This window comes from Ranitomeya variabilis, chromosome 1 (genome assembly GCF_051348905.1).
Source record: "Ranitomeya variabilis isolate aRanVar5 chromosome 1, aRanVar5.hap1, whole genome shotgun sequence".
Taxonomy (NCBI): Eukaryota; Metazoa; Chordata; class Amphibia; order Anura; family Dendrobatidae; genus Ranitomeya; species Ranitomeya variabilis.
The window spans coordinates 564,584,538-564,608,910 of record NC_135232.1 but is presented as its reverse complement, the minus strand read 5'-3'; the positions used below and the strand labels follow the sequence as shown (position 1 = coordinate 564,608,910).

General features: G+C 44.4%; 1 protein-coding gene across 2 annotated transcripts in view; it reads right to left on the bottom strand.

Moving 5' to 3' along the window:
• The window catches only part of FUT8 (fucosyltransferase 8), a 270,203-nt gene that overhangs the window by 147,951 nt on the left and 97,879 nt on the right, over positions 1 to 24,373 (bottom strand). For both annotated transcript variants that reach the window (XM_077257005.1, XM_077256999.1), the window contains exons 2-3: positions 9,746 to 9,826; positions 8,256 to 8,615 (exon numbers count right to left, since the gene is read on the bottom strand). In XM_077257005.1, coding sequence (XP_077113120.1) covers positions 8,256 to 8,527 — 272 coding nt within the window. In that variant the 5' untranslated portion in view covers positions 8,528 to 8,615; positions 9,746 to 9,826. The remainder of the gene's footprint in view (positions 1 to 8,255; positions 8,616 to 9,745; positions 9,827 to 24,373) is intronic.

Sequence of the window (24,373 nt, the reverse complement as noted above, 5' to 3'; positions counted from 1 at the left end):
TAGCGTGGACAGGTGACTGGGCTGCAAGTGTGGTGGAAATAAAAACAAACCTTAGTGAAAAAGCACTGTAGTCCTCTGATTCTAAGAATCGGTGGTAGTCTTGAAAGAACCAAAGAATTGGCATTCACGGGTCAAATTTTTAGTGTTGAATTATGATTGCAGCTCTACAGCAAAATGCTGTCTGTAACTCACAATCAATGGAAGATAAGTAATGCAATATATTTATGAAGTTACTCAACTTTTCAGGCAATCGCCTGGACTTCTAGACGTAATAACAGATCGCTAAACCGTTTCTGAAAGGCTTGATGTTCTTTGCTTTCATAAAGCCAACAAGAACTCTAGAAATCTGTATTGAAGCCATGCAAAATTGTGAGTTCAGCTCTGGAGCACCATGCTGGCTGTAACTCAGCCAACTAAGCTATGTAATACAATGCATTTACAAAGCTACTCAACTTTGCCGGAGATTGCCAGTACTCTTGGAAGAGAGTCGGCAAATCTCTGTGCCGCTTCAAAAAGGCATAAAGAGGTGAGGGAGATGTATTTAGGAGGTATGGCCTGAAAAAGGGGCATGGCTATTGGGATGAGAAGGACTTCATACACTGGTGTTGTCACACCTGCAGGTGGGGCACGTGGTTCGTACTGCCTAGGAAGGGGCGTAGCTACCTGGTGTTCACTGGAGATCCTGATGGTGGAGACAGACGGGGCTGCCGGCAGCTGCCAGGTACCACTCCTGGGCAGGCGCCAGTACTGCAGCTGCTGATCCCAGGGGACGGGTTCACCAACGCGAGGAGACATGACCGAGGCAGGAACCGGAGACTGACAGACTGTACGGACGACGTGGATGTAGGAGATAGGGTCTAGTTCAGATCAGTAGATATCAGGAACAGTTCTCGAGATGGCTACACTAGGACCAGGAAGGATGGACACACTGGGACCAGGGTTCAAGTATAGACACCGCAGACGCAGATTCAGGAATAGGATGCCACCGAAGCCGTGACAGGAACACGGGCAAACTATACTGGACTAACAGGACACAAGATACGGGAAGAACGTTAGAACATACTAGGGATGGGGAACCTGGCAACGAACAGCTGTACACACCAACACTTTTATCATGGCATTTTACCATGTGTGCACTGTCCCTTTAAGAACAGGGGAGAGCGCAAACTAGATACTCTGCCGGATCACAGTTCGGCGTGCACAGGGAAGGAGGAGGAAGCATGTGAGGACCATACCGGGGCCAGGGCGGTAAGCCATCATCTTCGCATCAAAGGAGGAGGGGCACCATTCGGTGCCGCCATCAGACGCTACAGGTGTTAATAGGTGGACGAACCCTTTAAGAGCATCAGCTGTTTTACACCAAGCCTGGTACTGTGCAGACAAACGAAAAGGAGAAAGGAGGCTTGACAGCACCGATACCATTTCCCAGCTTTCATCTCAGATTGTGCTATACTCAGATTTTTCTAAAAACTGTCCTAAATAAAACACCAACCTGTAACATAATAGTCTCTCACTAACACACAAACAATAAGTCAAGTAAACCTAGAAGGCAGAGCCTGATGTGCGAGGTGGCGAGGGCAGAAATCTGAGAAGGTCTTATTGATCTGCCATTCAGAAGGAGCCGAGGTAACAAGACACATCGGAACCTTCTGTGGATACAGCGATGGCGCTCGGGCCCCTGGATTAGGTGCGATCATTAGATACGGAGGCACCCTGCGTACATACGCAGCTGCGTATGCAAAAAAAACAGCTCCATCAAGTAATTAACTGAAAAACAACAACTTGTACTTGAAAAATAAGAATTTGACAGTGGTTTTCTCAATTTCTGAAATGGGAAAAATTAAATTAATTAAAAAAAAGTATTTGTTAAAAATAACTTAATTTACCTCTTACTAAAAATACTCAGTAATGGAGGGATTTTTAATCTATAGGGTACTGATCGTGGTCATGATTACGGACCACCTCTGCAATTTATCATAAGTGGCTGGCTTCCTAGCCAAGGAGCGCAGCGCTTACAAGCTCTTTGCTGTACAGCGTGCATTCGCTGCTCTGAAGCTGGCTAGATCTCATCTGCTTCACAGCCATGGCACCCCTTCATTGTCGAGAGGCAAAGTGGTCTGTAAGCCGCATCTGAAAGAGCATGGTTGAGGCCAGAAGCGCAGCAATTACCCTGGTCTGAACTGCCAATTATTAAGAGTGCAGCACCCCCAACAAGCATGAAGCCAGGAGCAGTGCCCTACTTAAGACAGCAGAAGGAAATAACCCTGGAAGAGTAAATCTAGTTCATCCAAATTAAGATGCGGATTGGATTACATTCTCCAACTAAAACTTCCAATAAAAAAAGAGGTTCAAAACCAAATAAAAATGTATTATAAATTACCAAATATCTTCAGCAACTCATAACCACTTTGTCCAAGGAGGTAATCACTGAAATACATGCAAATGTCTGACATCTTATTAGATTAATAGAAGCCTGTCCTACAAAATTAATGGAACAGGTTTCTTTCAGCTTAGTGCAATAGGAGTCTCCACCCCTTACTTCATACATAGGATCAAGTGCTCCTAATGGATAGTCTAATATTCGATATACCAGGGGTGCTGAGGTAAGAAGAGGCTGCTCACACTGCGGTCCACCATCTCTATCTGATCTAATACTGGAGATACCAGGAGTGCTGAGGTAAGAAGAGGCTGCTCACACAGCTGTTCACCCTCTCTATCTGATCTAATACTGGAGATACCAGGAGTGCTGAGGTATGAAGAGGCTGCTCACACTGCTGTCCACCCTCTCTATCTGATCTAATACTGGAGATACCAGGAGTGCTGAGGTAAGAAGAGGCTGCTCACACAGCTGTTCACCCTCTCTATCTGATCTAATACTGGAGATACCAGGGGTGCTGAGGTATGAAGAGGATGCTCACACTGCTGTCCACCCTGTCTATCTGATCTAATACTGGAGATACCAGGGGTGCTGAGGTATGAAGAGGCTGCTCACACTGCTGTTCACCCTCTCTATCTGATCTAATACTGGAGATACCAGGAGTGCTGAGGTAAGAAGAGGCTGCTCACACTGCTGTCCACCCTATCTGCTCTAATACTGGAGATACAAGGAATGCTGAAGTAAGAAGAGGCTGCTCACACTGCTGTCCACCCTGTCTATCTGATATGATACTAGAGATACCAGGGGGGCTGAGGTAAGAAGCTGCTCAGACTGCTGGCCTTCCTGTATCTGATCCGATGCTGTCCACCCTGTCTATCTGATCTAATACTGGAGATACCACGAGTGCTGAAGTAAGAAGAGGATGCTCACACTGCTGTCCACAATGTCTATCTGATATGATACTGGAGATACCAGGGGTCTGAGGTAAGAAGCTGCTCAGACTGCTGGCCTTCCTGTATCTGATCCGATGCTGTCCACCCTGTCTATCTGATCTAATACTGGAGATACCGTGAGTGCTGAAGTAAGAAGAGGATGCTCATACTGCTGTCCACACTGTCTATCTGAAATTATACCAGAGATACCAGGGGGGGCTGAGGTAAGAAGCTGCTCAGACTGCAGGCCTTCCTGTATCTGATCCGATGCTGTTCACCCTGTCTATCTGATCTAATACTGGAGATACCAGGAGTGCTAAAGTAAGAAGAGGATGCTCACACTGCTGTCCACCCTATCTGATCTAATACTGGAGATACCAGGAATGCTGAGGTATGAAGAGGCTGCTCACACTGCTGTCCACCCTGTCTATCTGATCTAATACTGGAGATACCACGAGTGCTGAAGTAAGAGGATGCTCACACTGCTGTCCACAATGTCTATCTGATATGACATTAGAGATACCAGAGGGGCTGAGGTAAGAAGCTGCTCAGACTGCTGGCCTTCCTGTATCTGATCCGATGCTGTCCACCCTGTCTATCTGATCTAATACTGGAGATACCACGAGTGCTGAAGTAAGAAGAGGATGCTCATACTGCTGTCCACACTGTCTATCTGAAATTATACCAGAGATACCAGGGGAGGGGGGGGCTGAGGTAAGAAGCTGCTCAGACTGCTGGCCTTCCTGTATCTGATCCGATGCTGTTCACCCTACTTATCTGATCTAATACTGGAGATACCAGGAGTGCTGAAGTAAGAAGAGGCTGCTCACACTGCTGTCCACCCTGTCTATCTGATCTAATACTGGAGATACCACGAGTGCTGAAGTAAGAAGAGGATGCTGACACTGCTGTCCACACTGTCTCTCTGATATGATACTAGAGATACCAGGGGGGCTGAGGTAAGAAGCTGCTCAGACTGCTGGCTTTCCTTTATCTGATCCGATGCTGTCCACCCTGTCCATCTAACCTAATACTGGAGATACCAGGGGTGCTGAGGTAAGAAGAGGATAGCCACACTGCTGTCCACCCTGTCTATCTGATCTAATACTGGAGATACCAGGGGTGCTGAGGTATGAAGAGGCTACTCACACTGCTGTCTACCATGTCTATATGATCTAACATTGGAGATACCACAGGTGCTGAGGTAAGAAGAGGTTGATCACACTGCTGTCCACCCTGTCTATCTGATCTAATACTGGAGATACCAGGAGTGCTGAGGTAAGAAGAGGCTGCTCACACTGCTGTCCACCATGTCTGTCTGATCTAATACTGGAGATACCAGGGGTGCTGAAGTATGAAGTGGATGCTCACACTGCTTTCCACCCTGTCTATCTGATCTAATACTGGAGATACCACAGGTGCTGAGGCAAGAATAGACTGTTGTTTGCCTGGTTTGATCTAATAGTGGAAATATCCAGGGTATTGCGTAAGAGGCAGCTGTTCACTCTCCTATCTGCCCTGTCCTCAGCACCTCCAGTATTAGATTAGAATATCCACTGGGAGGACATCTTTCTTCACATGAAAAGAAGAAAAGCACAAATGTTAAATACATCCTTTTTTTTACAGTGCACTGTGTCCTTCCGTAATCTGATGTAATCTCTGTTTTATTGCAGCCATTTGGTGAATTCAAAAAAGTTCATTTTTTCACATTAATGTACACTCTGCACCCCATCTTGACAGAAAATAACAGAAATGTAGAATTTTTTGCAAATTTAACAAAAAAGAAAAACTGAAATATCACATGGTCATAAGTATTCAGACCCTTTGCTCAGACACTCATATTTACGTCACATGCTGTCATTTCCATGTGATCCTCCTTGAGATGGTTCTACTCCTTCATTGGAGTCCAGCTGTGTTTAATTCAACTGATAGGACTTGATTTGGAAAGGCACACACCAGTCTATATAAGACCTCACAGCTCACAGTGCATGTCAGACCAAATGAGAATCATGAGGTCAAAGGAACTGGCCAAGGAGCTCAGAGACAGAATTGTGGCAAGGCACAGATCTGGCCAAGATTACAAAAGAATTCCTGAAGTACTCAAGGTTCCTAAGAGCACAGTGGCCTCCATAAACCTTAAATGGAAGAAGTCTGGACAACCAGAAGTCTTCCTAGACCTAGCCGTCCAGCCAATCTGAGCAATTGTGGAAGAAGAGACTTGGTGAGAGAGGTAAAGAAGAACCCCAAGATCACTGTGGCTGAGCTCCAGAGATGCAGTAGGGAGATGGGAGAAAGTTCCACAAAGTCAACTATCACTCCACCAGTCGGGCCTGTATGGCAGAGTGGCCCGACGGAAGCCTCTCCTCAGTGCAAGACATATGAAAGCCCGCATAGAGTTTGCTAACAAACACATGAAGGACTCCCAGACTATGAGAAATAAGATTCTCTGGTCTCATGAGATGAAGATAGACCTTTTTGGTGATAACTCTAAGAAGTATGTGTGGAGAAAACCAGGCACTGCTCATCACCTGCCCAATACAATCCCAACAGTGAAACATGGTAGTGGCAGCATCATGCTATTGGGGTGTTTTTCACCTGCAGGGACAGGATGACTGGTTGTCATTGAAGGAAACATGAATGCGGCCAAGTACAGAGATATCCTGGATGAAAACCTCTTCCAGCGTGCTCTGGGCCTCAGACTTGGCCGATGATTCACCTTCCAACAAGACAATGACCCTAAGCACACAGCTAAAATAATAAAGAAGTGGCTTCAGAACAACTCTGTGACCATTCTTGACTGGCCCAGCCAGAGCCCTGACCTTAACCAAATAGAGCATCTCTGGAGAGACCTGAAAATGGCTGTCCACCAACGTTCACCATCCAACCTGACGAAACTGGAGAGGATCTGCAAGGAACAATGGCAGAGGATCCCCAAATCCAGGTGTGAAAAACTTGTTGCATCATTCCCAAGAAGCCTCATGGCTGTACTATCTCAAAAGGGGGCTTCTACTCTATACTGAGCAAAGGGTCTGAACACTTATGACCACGTGATATTTCAGTTTTTCTTTTTTAATAAATTTGCAAAAATTATTACATTTCTGTTTTTTCCAGTCAAAATGGGGTGCAGAGTGTACATTAATGAGAAAAAAAAGAACTTTTTTGAATTTACCAAATGGCTGCAATGAAACAAAGAGTGAAAAATTTTAAGGGGTATTCGGGGCAGAATACTTACCGTACGCACTATATATCAAAAAACTATAGGACACTAAATCGCTTGGAATGGCCCATACTCAACCTTCGCACGTTCAACAACTGCTGGTTGCGATTTTAAACTTTGGGATAACAGGGGTGCATGTCTTTGGTTCAGGTTATTCGGTGGGGGGGGGGGGGGGGAGGTAAGTGGCAGTACTTGGAGCCCCCTCCCAATCTTAGCCCAAGCGCACATCGCATAGAACATATATGCAAGGAAAATTATCTGGAATACGTTTTAACATTTTCATTCACCTGACAAGAGGCCAAAATGATGATGTTTTTCATTCTTTATCTGACCATTATGTGTCTGCACTTTCCGAGACAAAGGCCCAACACGCAAAAAAAACAAAAAACTTCACCTCTATGGGAGCTGGGCTGCAGAACCTGAGAATGGCCACTACACCCTTTACAGAGCGGTGCTGTTCCAGCTCATGCACTGTACACCTCCCGCTGATCGGTGGGGGTTGCTGGACCCACACAGATCTGATTTTCATGACGTACCCTAAGAAAAGAGAGTCACAAACAATCCATTTAAAAAAAAAGAGGAGGTTGGGTGACCACTGATATGCGTCTTGGAAGCTACTTACTGAACACTGGACTAGAAGTCTTACTATCAATGAGAATTTGAGCTGACGGACCCCCACCAGTCTGTGTGATGGCACACATACACACCATGCAATAAGCAGACACCCGTCCATCGCAGTATGCAGTGACATTTAACAGGCAGCAAGGTACCAACCTCAGGAAGAACATAGAATGAAAGGCCTCAATGTACAGATGACTAAACAAAGCGCCTGTTATCTGCAGACCACAAGCAGCGCCGTATCCAAGCAATGACCCATTTTATTTCACTGGACATATTGCAGACGACTCGGAATTTTTGCTTTGGGCGTCTACACATGTTAAAATCGATGGCATGGAATCTTTACAGATTCGCTGCTTTTATTTCATGCCGGATGATTTTTTTTTTTAAAGGGGAACAAGCTGATATTTACCCTATATTATACAACGATGACTGCAGTCATGTACTAATCCTACAGTCTGTAATCAGTGTGGCTTTCTCAAATCTGCTGCTTGCTTCAGGAAACCATCAACCCCAGTGTGCACAAACCTGTTGGTTACTATTACCATGAAGGCAGTACCATCATAGCACGAAGCTGTCACATCCCTGCTTTTACCATGCCCACTGCTAGCTATTCCTAAAACCACCATATAAAGAGCCTGTCACTAGGTCAAAAGGGTCCAGTTTTTGCTATTTATATAGCTCCAGATATGTTTTTTTTTTTTAATTTAGTGCCACTTTATATAGTCTTTACAAGGAGGTGTAGCTAACAAGATCCTCGGGGGCGTGACTTAAGACTGCTTTGCATTACCTTTTTTAGCCACACCCCCTCAGTCAAGAACATAAAAATAAGCACTGAATGAAAAGGCCCATATCTCTGGAATGGTATGGTGGATTTAAATAAAAAGAAAAGCAAAATACTCAAAGGAGCAATTGGAACAAAATAAGAGTGAAATCTAGATACTTGACCTGGTCACAGGTCCATACTCATGTAGACATTCTTGATATGATCACGTATATATGTATATCATAATACCAACACTTGGCAAAAAGCATGGGCTTCTGAGACTATAAAATAATCCCGTAATTGAGACCATTTAAGACTATGAAGTTGGAGCCAAGCATCTCTTACCGGAGGGATTCCGCCATTCTCCTCAAGTCTTCATTCTGCTGTTTTAATCGTTCAAGTTTTGCCAAGATCTTAGACAGTTCTCTACTGGAGTGGTCCGGATTATCATTATCTCTCACTAGATGTCCACCAATGTAAAAGAGTAATGTCCCCCAGGCAAAGAGTATGAGCATTATCCACCGCCAGGATCCCGTCCATGGCCGCATTTTCAGCTTCTGCCCACAGTGTGCCGTCTCATGAAAGAAACATTGTACTCCCAAAGTCTTTCTCGTCATCCGAAGATCACCAGTCACCCAACAGGTAAGTCATGGTCGGCGTCCTCTCCTCCGGACAATCTACAAGCATAGATCACACCTGGGAATCCTATGGATAATCATTAAGAAACAGGTTAAAAAAAGGATTGGAAGACATTCATTGTTTTTACTTCTTTTATTTTCTTCTTCTTACTTTACATTTCTTTTCCTTGTCACGCTCAATGCATCTCATCTACTACATTATTTTATACTTCAACTTGTCATGTTAAGTCTGATTTTAGTGTTCATTTTTTTTTTTTTTTTTATTTTTTTTTACATTTCTGCCAAAATGATTTTTTTCCATATCACAATCTGCATTGCAAAATAATGAAAAATTTCCATAAACATTAGCATCATTGAAGAGACGTTGCACTGAAGCATCTAATGAGCGTGTGCAAATGTCTATGCGAAGGGAGGGGGATGCGAAACCTTGCAATTTTGACACTAGTCTTTGGGGCTCGACTTATTTTTTAGGTTTTTTTTTTTTAATTCACTTATTTTTGGCTTGAAGTATTCATTTACATTTTTTGCATCAAATTTTTTAAATTGGCAGACACGGTTCATGGCTTTTGCACGAAAAGAATTAATCTTTTTGGTTTTTAACCTGGTGTTCCACAAAAATGTTGTAAGAATTTCAAGCATACATAAAATCACTGCAAAGGAAGAATGGAGTACATTTAGGCAACAGAAAAATGCAATTCTTAAAAAGTTGCAATTGATGAATGCCCACAATGACGAACATATTTTTAAAGAAAGTCAGGCGACACACGAAATAAACATTAAAAAAAGACTAAAGACAGTAAAAAAATAAAGAGCAAATAAAGAGCAGGCAAAAACACCAAAAACAAGGCAAAAAAAGAACACAAATATATGTTTTCCTTATAGAATATCTCTATAGAAGACTTTTCAGCAACCTCAATCATCTCAGATAAGATTACCGATCACAATAGGAATGGTCACAGCTCACCCTGCTTCCCCTCCCTTCACAATGACCTTTGCACATGCTCATTAGATGCTTTTATTAAAAAAATAGGATTCGACGAGTCTGCTAATGTTCAGTGCAAATCCCCAAAAGAACAGGAAGTGATTACCGTACATTTTTTCTTTAGTACAGACATTTTAAAAAAATGACTTAAACAGCAGGCACATATCCATACCCCGGCGCAGACTCAATAACCCTTTGGTGGACTTATTACTTACTTGATTAGAGCATACTCCGATATCTCCCCTTGCACAGAGAGATCATGTAATGTCCGGCTGCTGTGTTCTTCCTTCCCGTGTCTGTAAGAGAAGGAAACGAGAGGAGTTAATTATATGATCAGGCACCAGGTCCCAGTGCGGCCACTGAACATTAACTTCTTGGATTTACAGCAACAGTAAATCTATTACAGGTCGACTACACTTTGCATCCAAAAAAAAAAAATAATAATCTTGAAAAAAAGGCTAAAATATTCGCTAAAAATCGAAATCTTGAGCTTTGAAATTTAAAATATTCAACGTTACTTTTTAAAAAGCCGTAAAATTCAGAGCAACTTCAATCCACTCACTGGTGTAAGTTGTTATACCACCATTTTGGTGCAATTGTTGTGACTTTTGGCACCGACACGGTTCAGAACCGGAAGAAAGCTTCTTTTTGACTTTGAGACAAATTCATGAATCGCATGCGTCATTTTGACGAATTTGACGCCAAAAACGGAAACTAATAACACAAGACAAAAAAGGAAAGTGACTTAAAAATGATTCATCGGGGCCTAAAAATTATAGATCTTAAGCTTGGAAAAAAAATAAAAATATTTACTAAAAGTATAAATTTTGAAAAAAAAAAAAAAAAAAGTCCAAAAATATTCATTAAACATTTGGATCTAGGGCTTTAAAAAGAAGTCTAAAAATAATCACTTAAAACAAAACTTTCGAGCTTTGAACAGCTGTAAGAAATAATAGACTTGTGGAATATGTTGTTCATCACTGTTATTTACTTTCTCCAAATCTTTGACATTAATCTCCATGTGCCGGGCTTTACCATGGGGTTTGAGAATGAGCACATTTTTCCCCCAGCTGTGGAGGCAGAAACAATCGCTAACTAAAGCGCGATTCCCCCGGGTCGCACAGAAGAGCGCAGGTTGTTTTTCCCCTTGTCGATCTCACATGGGAGTAAAGGGATGAAGTAAACAGATTAGCGCTCAGAAGGAAGGAGAAGCAAGACAGAAACATGCAGCAAGAAACAGCCGCGCTGCCAAGATGCGAGCTCAAAAGGGCAAGACCCTAAACACAATAACTCAGCAAAAATACACGAAAAACACAAGGTTTATGTATTCAGGCTTCACCTCTGGATCCAGCATAGGCCGCTCCATGATCTGAGCAGAGATCGGTCGCGGTGATGTTACCGTTACACTGGCCTATGATGGGCTGCAAAGGTCAGCTGACTATTAGCAGCGTGTCATAAAAAAATCTATCGACGTACTGCTCAAGTCACATGACCACTGCAACTAATCACAGGCAATAGCAGTCGGGCAGCTAGCTGATGGCACATCCTGCAGGAGCCTGTAGGTGACAATGACAAATTGCTGACTCGGAGGACAATTTGCTTAAAGGGAACCTGTCACCTGAATTTGGCGGGACCGGTTTTGGGTCATATGGGCGGGGTTTTCGGGTGTTTAATTCACCCTTTCCTTACCCGCTGGCTGCATGCTGGCCGCAATATTGGATTGAAGTTCATGCTGTATCCTCCGGAGTACACGCCCATGCAAGGTAATATTGCCTTGCGCAGGCGCGTACTACGGAGGACACAGCATGAACTTCAATCCAATATTGCGGCCAGCATGCAGCCAGCGGGTAAGGAAAGGGTGAATCAAATACCCGAAAACCCCGCCCATATGACCCAAAACCGGTCCCGCCAAATTCAGGTGACAGGTTCCCTTTAAAAAGATCACTGACATTTGTGTCACTTGTGTAATGTTTCCTCCCTCCTGTGGGGGCGCTGCAGAATAACTGCACACATGTGGTTGAGATTTTAATCAATTGCAGCCATTTAATGAAGGTAAAGTGGCATTATTAGCAAACCCTACAAAAAACAATAAGATCCTCAATTAATAGTAGCACCCTGTATTGCAAATTTAATTACAGTATATGAATATAATTAGAAAAAAAGTGCTAAAACCTTTATTCTGAAATATTTCACCATATAATAGCAGAGGTCATTAAAAAGCATGAAGCGGAAATATCAATTATAAAACCTGGCGTCCTCCTATAAGCAGAGGCCTCGTGATAAAGACGGCTAAGTGCTCACGGGGGCCGGGCAATGCAATCCAGCGGCGGCTGATTAATTACTGGAAACGGAACACAAATTCTGAGCGCCAAGAAGCCGTAAACCTTGATGGAACACAATCCGTAAGCTTATAAAATATACATGAGGCTGGGAACAAAAAATAAATAAAAATAACACCATTACGTATAATTAATGGAGGACCAGAATTGACTAACTCATCCCATGAAGGCAGATTGTTCCGGAGCACGGAGCCGGCCTCCGCTCAATATCCTAATGGTACAAGAAATGAATAAGCTCACTAGGTACTAAACTGAATCACAGCACAAAGACCTGAGGAATGGAACAATGCCATGTTATATTATATTTATTCCCATAATGAAAGGGGTTGTCCTATAAATGACATTTATCCACAGGATTGGTGATCACCCTGAGACTACTGGGGATCTGGCTGCTGAGATCCCATCTTGATCTAGAAAATAAAGGTCACAAAGTCCCCTGTGTGAGTGGAGCGGCAGTGAGCATACGCAATCACTATAGACAGTAAATGCAGCAGTGGTCGCACATGCTCACTACCGCTGTGCCAATCACACAGGAGACACATGGACACTCAGTTCTCATCACCAGTGGTGGTCGCACATGCTCACTAACACTGAGCCAATCACAGGGGACACATGGCCACTCAGTTCTCATCACCAGTGGTGGTCGCACATGCTCACTACCGCTGTTCCAATCACACAGGAGACACATGGCCACTCAGTTCTCATCACCAGTGGTGGTCGCACATGCTCACTCCCACTGTGCCAATCACACAGGAGACACAAGGCCACTCAGTTATCACCAGTGGTGGTCGCACATGCTCACTAACGCTGTGCCAAACACAGGGGACACATGGCCACTCAGTTCTCATCACCAGTGGTGGCCACACATGCTCACTACTGCTGTTCTAATCACACAGGAGACACATGGCCACTCAGTTCTCATCACCAGTGGTGGTCGCACATGCTCACTACCGCTGTGCCAATCACACAGAAGACACATGGCCACTCAGTTCTCATCACCAGTGGTGGTCGCACATGCTCACTACTGCTGTGCCAATCACACAGGGGACACATGGCCACTCAGTTCTCATCACCAGTGGTGGTCGCACATGCTCACTACCGCTGTGCCAATCACACAGGAGAAACATGGCCACCCAGTTCTCATCACCAGTGGTGGCCACACATGCTCACTACTGCTGTTCCAATCACACAGGAGACACATGGCCACTCAGTTCTCATCACCAGTGGTGGTCGCACATGCTCACTACCGCTGTGCCAATCACACAGAAGACACATGGCCACTCAGTTCTCATCACCAGTGGTGGTCGCACATGCTCACTACTGCTGTGCCAATCACACAGGGGACACATGGCCACTCAGTTCTCATCACCAGTGGTGGTCGCACATGCTCACTACCGCTGTGCCAATCACACAGGAGAAACATGGCCACTCAGTTCTCATCACCAGTGGTGGTCGCACATGCTCACTACTGCTGTGCCAATCACACAGGAGACACATGGCCACTCAGTTCTCATCACCAGTGGTGGTCGCACATGCTCACTACTGCTGTGCCAATCACACAGGGGACACATGGCCACTCAGTTCTCATCACCAGTGGTGGTGACGCATGCTCACTTACGCTGTGCCAATCACACAGGGGATACATGGCCACTCAGTTCTCATCATCAGTGGTGGTGACGCATGCTCACTTACGCTGTGCCAATCACACAGGTGACACATGGCCACTCAGTTCCCATCACCAGTGGTGGTCGCACATGCTCACTACTGCTGTGCCAATCACACAGGAGACATATGGCCACTCAGTTCTCATCATCAGTGGTGGTGACGCATGCTCACTTACGCTGTGCCAATCACACAGGGGATACATGGCCACTCAGTTCTCATCACCAGTGGTGGTCACACATGCTCACTAACGCTGTGCCAATCACACAGGGGACATATGGCCACTCAGTTCTCATCATCAGTGGTGGTCGCACATGCTCATTACTGTTGCTCCATTCATACAGGGGACACTTGGGCACTCAGTTGTCATCATTAATGATAGTCACACATGCTCTCTTCTGCTGCATTCACATAAGGGATTTTAGATACCCGGTGTTCATGATCGGTGGTGGTCCCAGTAGTTGGACCCTCAGTGATCATATGTTTACTTGTACTGTATATATTGTGGGTAGGAGAAATATTTTATTCATGAGACAACCCCTTTAATTTAACATATAGCAGAAATGTAAGAAAGAGGCATCAAAAAGGCATTGATCGACCTGGGGAGGGTGATATTGATTATAATTTTGAGCTCTCCTCAGAAAATGTTATCACTATCAGATTTGTGGGAGTCTCACACCCGGCACCCCGACTGATCAGCTGTTACCAGACAAAACTCGATTATTTTTTCCAAAAGCAAACCTATGGCCAGAAGAAAAATGGCTGACAAAGCTTGATGCAATCAGCTCTAACACAAAGCTCTGGAGAACAATATGAGTTTTTTATATGCAAAATACAGTTCAGACTAATTAATGGGACCCACACCAGACACCCACCGGGAATCACTCCATACCAAATGTCAGATACTTGTGGAATAGCAAGACTGCAAGTATGGAAGACTACAGAATGGTAGACCATGAGTGCAGCATGAAGAAGGCTAAAGAGACTAAAGCGGCTAAATAGACTAAAGAGGCTAAAGAGACTAAAGAGGCTAAAGAGACTAAAGAGACTAAAGAGACTAAAGAGCACAAATGGCTTCTGGTGAAAGTTTTGCAAACTACCCTTCAAATTTACAAAATATTTGCCAACTTTTGGAAATTGGCACCTGTGAGTGAATGAGTCTTGAGTTGCTTGGGTCTCACCTTCCTTCATGGACCATGCCCCTATCACACTCATTATCCATGCCCTCAACTTCTATGTCCTTCCTCATTGAAACAAGAAAAAACCTTCTAGAAATGCTGATTTCATGAACATTTATGCAGATCCAGGTTTACTTCCAGAGAGTCCAGGAGGTCTACTCTTTTTCAAAGAACCTCATGGATGTTTCGGGATAGTCGACAAGGATTATTTTAATGGTGTACAAAAACCATTATTAAAAAAAGCTGTCAAAACATTTTGTAAGATTTTTGTTTAATTTGTCCTAAATTTCTCCCAAAAGTGAAACTTGTAGGCCATCACTGTAGCGATAAGCAACCAGCTAAAACACAGTAATGGCAATCCCTTACTAGGGTGTTAAGTAAAGAGATGGTACCCAGACAAGAACTATCAGTGGCCTACCCTGATTAGCGGTTTGACAATTCAAGGCAGAAGGTATCTAAATGTCAGAACGTCAGGGATATAGTCCATTGCCAACATCAGATAGGAATTAAAAGGCAAAAAAACAAAGCAGCCAGCCAGTTATTCGCCTACCTACGTGCAGGCTACCTGCCAACCCATAGAATGTAAGTCCGCAAGGACAGGGTCCTCTCCCCTCTGTACCAGTGTGTCACTGTAAAACTGTTTACTGTAAACGATATCTATAACCCTGTATGTAACCCCTTTCTCATGTACAGCACCATGAAATTAATGGTGCTATATAAATGAATAATAATAATAATCTCCTTACAAAATCCAGGCTCTTTTGCCCTAAGGGATTCAGAAATGGGAATCCTTCTAGAAAAAGATATCCAGGACCAAAATAGTGATGCACCATCCTCAGCAACAGTCATCAGTATCAGACCTGTTGGGGTCCGATAGCAAGCACCCCCACTGATCCACTTCTGCCGTCAGTACACAGAGCCAGAATGCTACAGCGCCGCACAGTATGTAGTGGCCTTCTCTAGAACTGCAACTCAGCTGTTATTTGAAGTTAATGTCCCCAATGGATCTGGAATGCGCTAGCAGTGGGCTTGAGTAGGGACTCAGGTACTGTTGTGTATAGCATCTGATGGCATCTTACAGACCAGAACTAATTCAGTGCTTCCTGTAGCAATACTGTCCCCAACTGTTCAACATACGGCTTAAAGGGCTTTTGCCATCTTCACAAATGGATATTATCAGACAGAGCTTGGATTAACAAGCTATTTTTTTTATTTACTTTTTATTAAAAATTTTCAGTCATCCTTGAGCTATTACCTCTTTTCCTTTATTTACATCTTGTTGCTTTGGAGACAGTCCACCGCTGCTAGATAGCAAAACAAGTGCAGTGTTTACAAGCTCTTTTCTACTGAGTTTTTAAGCAGTGTATTAAAGCTGGCTGGGTTCGTTGTTACCCCCCCACCTTGGCCAGTTTCAGCGCACAGCTTACAAATTACACAGCAGCAGTGGTCGGTCTCCAAGGGAACGAGTTGTGAATGTTTCAAGAATGGCTGAAAATTGTAAAAGCAGTAAATTGCTTGATTTCATAAGCGCTATCCAACAATATCCATGTATGAAGATGGGAATAACCCTTTCACCAACATGCCCCTTTTTGTCAGCTTAGTATATCAGACCGAACTACATTTCATTGTATGGCCTGAGCCGAGATAAGCAGGTTACCCGACTGTTCACACTAAGCTTTGTTATCCATGAAGCCCCAATACCCAAGATACGAAAAATGTATCTGACCGGCAGTTCACAGCTTTTAGTCTCAAAGATAACATTTGCAGAACAAAATTAGTTTTGTGGAGATTCTTTAAAATAATTTGCTGAGATCCCCAATATTGTCTTGAGGAGTTTCAGACTATTTAGGGCACATTCCCATCGCATTCAATGGGCGAATTTGTTATTGCATTCAAGCTTTTTGGTTTTGTTTTTTTTTTCCTTTTTTACAGTTGTGCCTTATTCTTTCCATTTGTGCCCTTTATGTCTTTTTTAATGTTGATTCATCAATTGGGAATATGTTCTTCCAGCACATGAAGTGTTGTGTGGATTTAGCTAGGTTGAACAAAATGGGCTGGTTTTTATGTGGACATTCATAGAGTGGGTGGGAGGATGTCCACCTTATCTCCTCCTGCAGAGTCGGCACAGCTGTGTGCTGACAGAAACTGTATGGTGTCACAGTCATGTGTTCAGTCACATGGGGGAGGAGTCACATGGTCTGGGAATTAAAGGGAACCTGTCACCAGGTTTGGTGGATATAAGATATGGCTACCACCTTTCAGGGCTTATCTACAGCATTCTATAATGCTGTATATACGCCCCCCGATCCGACCTGCAAGAGAAGAAAAACAAGTTTTATTATACTCACCTGCGAGGCGGTCTGGTCCGGTCCGATGGGTGTCACAGGTCCTGGTCCAGCGCCTCCCATCTTCTTGCGATGCCATCCTCCTGCTTGCTTCATGGCTGCCCGGCATCGCGCTCTTGCACAGGCATTCTTATCTGCCCGGTTGAGGGTAGAGGAAAGTACTGCAGTGTGCAGGGCCTTTCTGACCTTTCCTGGGGTCAGAGACTGGCCCGCAGGTAAGTGTAATTATAATTAAAGTTACTTTTCTTCTCTTGCAGGTTGGATCGGGGGGCGTATATACAGCATTATAGAATGCTGTAGATAAGCCCTGAAAGGTGATGGCCGTATCTTATATCAGCCAAACCTGGTGGCTAGTGATGAGCGAGTGTTCTCGTTGCTCGGGTTTTCCAGAGCACGCTCGGGTGGTCTCCGAGTAATTGTTAGTGTTCGGAGTTTTAATTTTCCTCGCCTCAGCTGAATGATTTACAGCTACTAGCCAGCTTGATTACATGTGAGGATTCCCTAGCAACCAGGCAACCCCCACATGTACTTATGCTGGCTAATAGCTGTAAATCATTCAGCTGCCAGGATGAAAACTTAATCTTCCAACACTAACAAATACTCGGAGATCACCCGAGCGTGCTCGGGAAAATCCAAGCAACGACTATATTCGCTCATCACTACGGGTGACAGGTTCCCTTAAAATAGCTGGGGTCTAGAGGCCATCTTTTTCAGCAAGACAGGAGAGAGGATTTCCAGTGGTTTGTGTCCTGAGGAGGAAAGACTGAACCTGTGGTGCTGCAGAGCAGGATGTTACCCGCAAACGTATGGACTCGGTCTCAGTATTTTGCTTTCTTTGTTGTTTTCCTGTTTTTGCCTGAAGGGTTTTCTTTACTTTCCCCTTCTCGATGGTTTAAGCTGCCATATAATAAACCAACCGAAGACTTAAAGAGACAGTGTTCCTGTTTTCTACCTCCATGTACCAACAAGTGAGCAGAACTATCACAAGAAATTATAAAATAAAAAAAAAATCAACAAATATTAACCCAAAAAATGCAGGTAATTATTTGGGATTTCAGGTGCCAAGACCCTGGGAAATATTTCGAGTTTTTCTTCAAACACACCTGCAGCACATCAGAGTCATGTAATCAGTGACACAGCAGCACAGACGGCGGTGGAGGCAGAATGAATGAAATCATGGCTGTGGCCGGCGTCAGGGCATATTAATGTATGAAAGGCCACTGATTGCATTGATGGGGGATGGACACTAATCCTTCTAGGCGCAATTCCTCCTTACTAGCTCATTTCATAGCCCGGCTGCTCAAGGGTTTTCTCTCTGGGGTTTTGGTTTTGGTGAGCACAAAGCTTTTGAAGTGTTCAGATGCTTTTTTTGGGAACGCTGATACAACATACAAAGCAGAAGGATCACAGTCTCACTCAGATGCTCCAGCCTGACAACTGCGCTAGAACGTCATGTACTGATCGTGTGAGCCGGAGCAGAACAACCACATAGCCTCGGATTTTACAATGTGCTGGAGAAATGTCGCTCGGCTGAATGCATCTTATACATGACGGGGAGAGAGATTTAAAGACCACTGCGTTGATCTTGCTTTTGCTCGGAGAATCCAACGGATCACAATTTCATGATATATTCTTTACTTGTCCTTTCACACACACCAGTATGGTCTTGCTGCCCCACTAAAACTGCCTTTTGGGCACCTGCCAGTCTAATAATTCTGGGTACTGCACCGATTCTCATGATCTGTATTTTGCCATCCACTCCTAGGCAGTCTCTCTTCATCAGAACTCTGCTAGCACTATGGGTACTGGAACTTACTTTCCATCACTTCTCAGCACAAATTGTCCAGGAGCGTGCTTGTACTGAATTGAAAACCTGCCTCTGTCATGGCAGTCTGCTGTTTGAATAAACTAACAAAAGATGATTGAAAAATAAAAGGTATATACAAAAAATATGAAAGAAAACCTTATATTAAGATTAGATATACTATAAATATCGATTAAAGGTACACCACAAATATTGCACTTAATACACCAAAAACAACTGTTACACAGATCAGACACGTCAGTACTCTATAGAATACACAAAACCAAGGGGGTGAGAGGATACCAAAAGACAAAGGATATAATGTACAGTGGGTACAGAAAGTATTCAGACCCCTTTAATTTTTCACTCTTTCTTTCATTGCAGCCGATTTGTAAATTAAAAAAGTTCATTTTTTCTCATTAATGCACATTCTGCACCCCATCTTGACTGAAAAAAAAAACTAATGTAAAAATGTTTTCAAATTTAATAAAAAGGAAAAACTGAAATATCACATGGTCATAAGTATTCAGACCCTTTGCTCAGACACTCATATTTAAGTCACATGCTGCCCATTTCCTTGTGATCCTCCTTGAGATGGTTCTACTCCTTCATTGGCGGCCAGCTGTGTTTACTTAAACTAATAGGACTTGATTTGGAAAGGCAAATAGACACCTGTATATATAAGACCTCACAGCTCACAGTGCATGTCAGACCAAATGAGAATCATGAGGTCAAAGGAAATGGCAAAGAAGCTCAGAGACAGAATTGTGGCAAGGGACAGATATGGAAAAGATCACAACAGAATTTCTGCATTACTCAATGTTCCAAAGAGCACAGTGGCCTCCATGATCCTTAAATAGAAGAAGTTTGGGACCATCAGAAGTCTTCCTAGACCTGGCCGTCCAGCCAAACTGAGCAATTGAAGAAGAAGAGCCTTGGTGAGAGAGGTAAAGAAGAACCCCAAGATCACTGTGGCTAATCTCCAGAGATACCGTAGGGAGATGGGAGAAAGTTCCACAAAGTCAACTATCACTGTAGCCCTCCACCAGTCAGGCCTTTATGGCAGAGTGGCCCTACGGAAGCCTCTCCTCAGTCAAAGACATATAGACATATGAAAACCTGCATAGAGTTTGCTAAAAAAAACACATGAAGGACTCCTAGACTATGAGAAATAAGATTCTCTGGTCTCATGAGATGAAGATAGACCTTTATGGTAATAATTCTAAGCGGTATGTGTGGAGAAAACCAGGCACTGCTCATCACCTGCCCAATACAATCCCAACAGTGAAACACAGTAGTGGCAGCATCATGCTACGGGGGTGTTGTTTTTCAGCTGCAAGGACAGGACGACTGGTTGTCATTGAAGGAAACATGAATGCGGCCAAGTACAGAGATATCCTGGATGAAAACCTCTTCCAGAGTGCTATGGACCTCAGACTTGGCCGAATGTTCACCTTCCAACAAGAGAATGGCCCTTTAGCACTCAGCTAAAATAACAAAGGAGTGGCTTCAGAACAACTCTGTGACCATTCTTGACTGGCCCAGCCAGAGCCCTGACCTAAACCCAATTGAGCATCTCTGGAGAGACCTGAAAATGGCTGCCCACCAACATTCACCATCCAACCTCATGGAACTGGAGAGGATCTACTACTACTGTACTAGCTCAAAAGGGTGCTTCTACTCAATACTGAGCAAAGAGTCTGAATACTTATAATTAGAGTTGAGCGACTTTTACTTCTTTAGGATCGAGTCGGGTTTCGCGAAACCCGACTTTCTCAAAAGTCGGGTCGGGTGAAATCGGCCGATTATTGCGTAAAGTCGGGGGCCGACTGAAACACGAAACCCAATGCAAGTCAATGGGGAATCAAAGTCGGCAGTGAGTGGAGGACAGGAAAACACCTACAGTGCCCATTTTAATGCCAAAAACATCAATTCTTATTACTTAAGCTTGTCAATCTTAATTTACTTTATAATAATAGTTATGCATTGAAAACAGAAGGTAATTTGGCTAAAGTTGTGGGGGCGGTAGGGCTGGCTCAAGATTTTCTTGGGCCCAGGAAACGCGGAATACGTCACGGTGGTGGAGCAAGGATAGGTATTTCAACTTTGCAAGTGTTGTGATCCTGAGCAAGCAGGTGGGGCCCACTAGTTGGCACTGGCACAGGGCCCCTCATAGTACGGCGGTGTGTTTGACGGCGGGCGGCGCCTCCCACTGCCAGAGACACTTTTGCGTACTATGAGGGGCCCTGTGCCAGTGCCAATGAGTATGGCCCCCCACCTGATGAAGGAATCTGCACTTTCATCTGCACCTTCCTCTTTGTCCCCGTGTAAGGTGGTATAGTATGCGGGAAGGGGAACCTGACTTTCAGCAGGGTTAGATTCTGGCTGTGTAGAGTGCAAGGGGAATGTAGTGGTCTGGGTCAATGTACCAGCAGACTCATCTAGCAGTGGCTGGGCAATGGGCAGGATGAGGAGGAAACACAGATCTAGGCCCAAATAATAAAGTGGGCTAAATGCAGTTCAAATGTGATACCAGGACTAACCAGGCGGCATTGCTTGGTTCAGTGGAGGACAACTGTAAGGACTGGCTGACACAGTTACTAGGCCCAAATAAGTAAGTAGGCTAAATGCAGTTCAAAACTGGTAAAAGGACTAAAACAGGCGGCATAGCTTTGTGCAGTGGAGGACAACTGATGGGAGGCAGACACAGTTAGTAGGCCTAAATAAGTAGGCTAAATGCAGTTCAAAACTGGTAAAAGGACTAAACAGGCGGCATAGCTTTGTGCAGTGGAGGACAACTGTAATGAGAGGCAGGCACAGTTAGTAGGCCTAAATAAGTAGGCTAAATGCAGTTCAAAACTGGTAAAAGGACCAAACAGGCTGCATAGCTTTGTGCAGTGGAGGACAACTGTAATGGGTTGCAGGCACAGTTAGTAGGCCTAAATAAGTAGGCTAAATGCAGTTCAAAACTGGTAAAAGGACTAAACAGGCGGCATAGCTTTGTGCAGTGGAGGACAACTGTAATGGGAGGCAGACACAGTTAGTAGGCCTAAATAAGTAGGCTAAATGCAGTTCAAAACTGGTAAAAGGACTAAACTGGCGGCGTTGCTTTGTTCAGTGGAGGACAATTGTAAGGAGTGGCTGACACAGTGAGTAGGCCCAAATAAGTAAGTAGGCTAAAAGCAGTTCAAAATTGGTAACAGGACAAAACTGGCGGCGTTGCTTGGTTCAGCGGAGGACAATTGTAAGGAATGGCTGACACAGTGAGTAGGCCCAAATAAGTAAGTGGGCTAAATGCAGTTCAAAATTGTTAATAGGAATAACCAGGCGGCGTTGCTTGGTTCAGCGGAGAGCAATTATAAGGAGTGGCTGACACAGTGAGTAGGCCTAAATAAGTAAGTGGGCTAAATGCAGTTCAAAATTGTTAATAGGAATAACCAGGCGGCGTTGCTTGGTTCAGCGGAGAGCAATTATAAGGAGTGGCTGACACAGTGAGTAGGCCTAAATAAGTAAGTGGGCTAAATGCAGTTCAAAATTGTTAATAGGAATAATCAGGCGGCGCTGCTTGGTACAGCGGAGGACAATTGTAAGGAGTGGCTGACACAGTAAGTAGGCCCTAATAATAAAGTAGGCTAATGTCTGCCAAAAATGTTTTCAGAAATAACCTGGTGGCATAGCTAGGTACAGGGGTGGGCTCCTCTACTGAGTAGCAGACAGTGGTAGTAGGCGCAACATACTAAATGGTCTAAATGGAGGCCAGGGCCCCTGTATATTTTAACTATCATCTATCATTTCAACAAATTTGTATTGGCAGTGCCATTGAAGGATTTAACAGCATAGACTACACAGTTGTGGAGCAGGGAGAGGTAAGTATTGCAAGTGGTAGAGCACTGTTTGAGCTGGGGGGGAACACTCTCTCGTGGGCTGCGGTACTGGCACAGGGCCTCTCATATTACGACGATGTGTCTGACGTTGGTTATGCACCACCACCGTCAGCGACACTTCATTGTACTATGAGAGACCCTGTGCCAGTGCCGTCACCTAAGAGTGGGCACACCCACCTGTCCAGGCAAACGGCACTCGCACGGGTGCTTGCGCCAGGTGGTGACCACGGCCCTGTGGGGGGAGTCAGCCCATTTAGGAAGGTATAAAAATGGCCTATGGTAGACATTCAGCAGCTGCAAATGGAGGAATTGAAGTAAGAAGAGGCCAAAAGCAAGACATTTTTCAGGCAAGCTACGTGTCAGCAGGGGAAGGTGGGGCCAAATAATTTGAAATCCATGATTGGTTCATTTTAATGAAGGTTAGATCATCAACATTTCAGGTAGCAAGACGTGTCCTTTTTTTGGTCAGTATTGAACCAGCAGCACTGAATACTCTTTCTGATAGCACAGTAGCAGCAGGGCATGCGAGCTCCTGTAATGCATATTCTGCCAATTCAGGTCAGGTGTCTATTTTAGATGCCCAGTAATCAAAGGGGAATGACCTGTGAGGGAGAACATCGATAAGGGCGGAAAAGTAGTTCGTAACCATACTGGAAAAATGCTGTCTCCTGTCACTTTGAATCGATGCAGCAGTACCTGTCGTGTCAGCGGTCATTGCGAAATCACTCCACAACCTGGTCATAAAACCCCTGTGTCCAACGCCACTTCGGATTTGTGCACCTCTAACACCTCTGCCATGTTGCCCACTACGGCTCGTGTGAGAACCATCACCGCCGCTGTGTGCTGGGAATGCCTGAACCAAATGGTCTACAAGAGTTGCTTGTTTGGAAGCCAATATTTGCTCAAGGTTCTCATGTGGCAAGATATTTTGTAATTTTCCTTTATATCGTGGATCCAGGAGGCAGGCCAACCAGTAATCGTCATCGGTCATCATTTTGATAATGCGGGGGTCCCTTTTTAGGATACGCAAGGCATACTCAGCCATGTGGGCCAATGCTCCAGGTGTCAAATCACTGCTTGTGCTGGGTTGAGGAGCACTTTCTTTCAAATCAACATCACTTGTGTCCCGCAAAAACCCTGTACCTGACCTTGCAACGCCATCAGTTTCTATTGCCCCCTGAGAAGCATCCTCCTCCCATAAATATTCATTCCCATCATCCTCCTCCTCTTCATCCGCCACCTCGTCTAGGAGAGTTCCCTGAGCTGACAATGGCTGACTGTCATCAAGGCTTCTCTCCTCTTCGGCTGCAGACGCCTGCTCCTTAATGTGCGTCAAATGTTGCATCAGCAGACGCATTAGTGGGATGCTCATGCTTATGATGGCGTCGTCTGCACTTACCAGCCGTGTGCATTCCTCAAAACACTGAAGGACTTGACAGAGGTCTTGTAGCTTCGACCACTGCACACCAGTCAACTCCATGTCTGCCATCCAAGTGCCTGCCCGTGTATGTGTATCATCCCACAAATAAATTACAGAACGCCTCTGAAGCATGTGCAGTGTGGAGTTCCACCTTGTTGCAACGTCGATTATTAGGCGGTGCTGGGGAAGATTCAGCGATCGCTGATGGTTC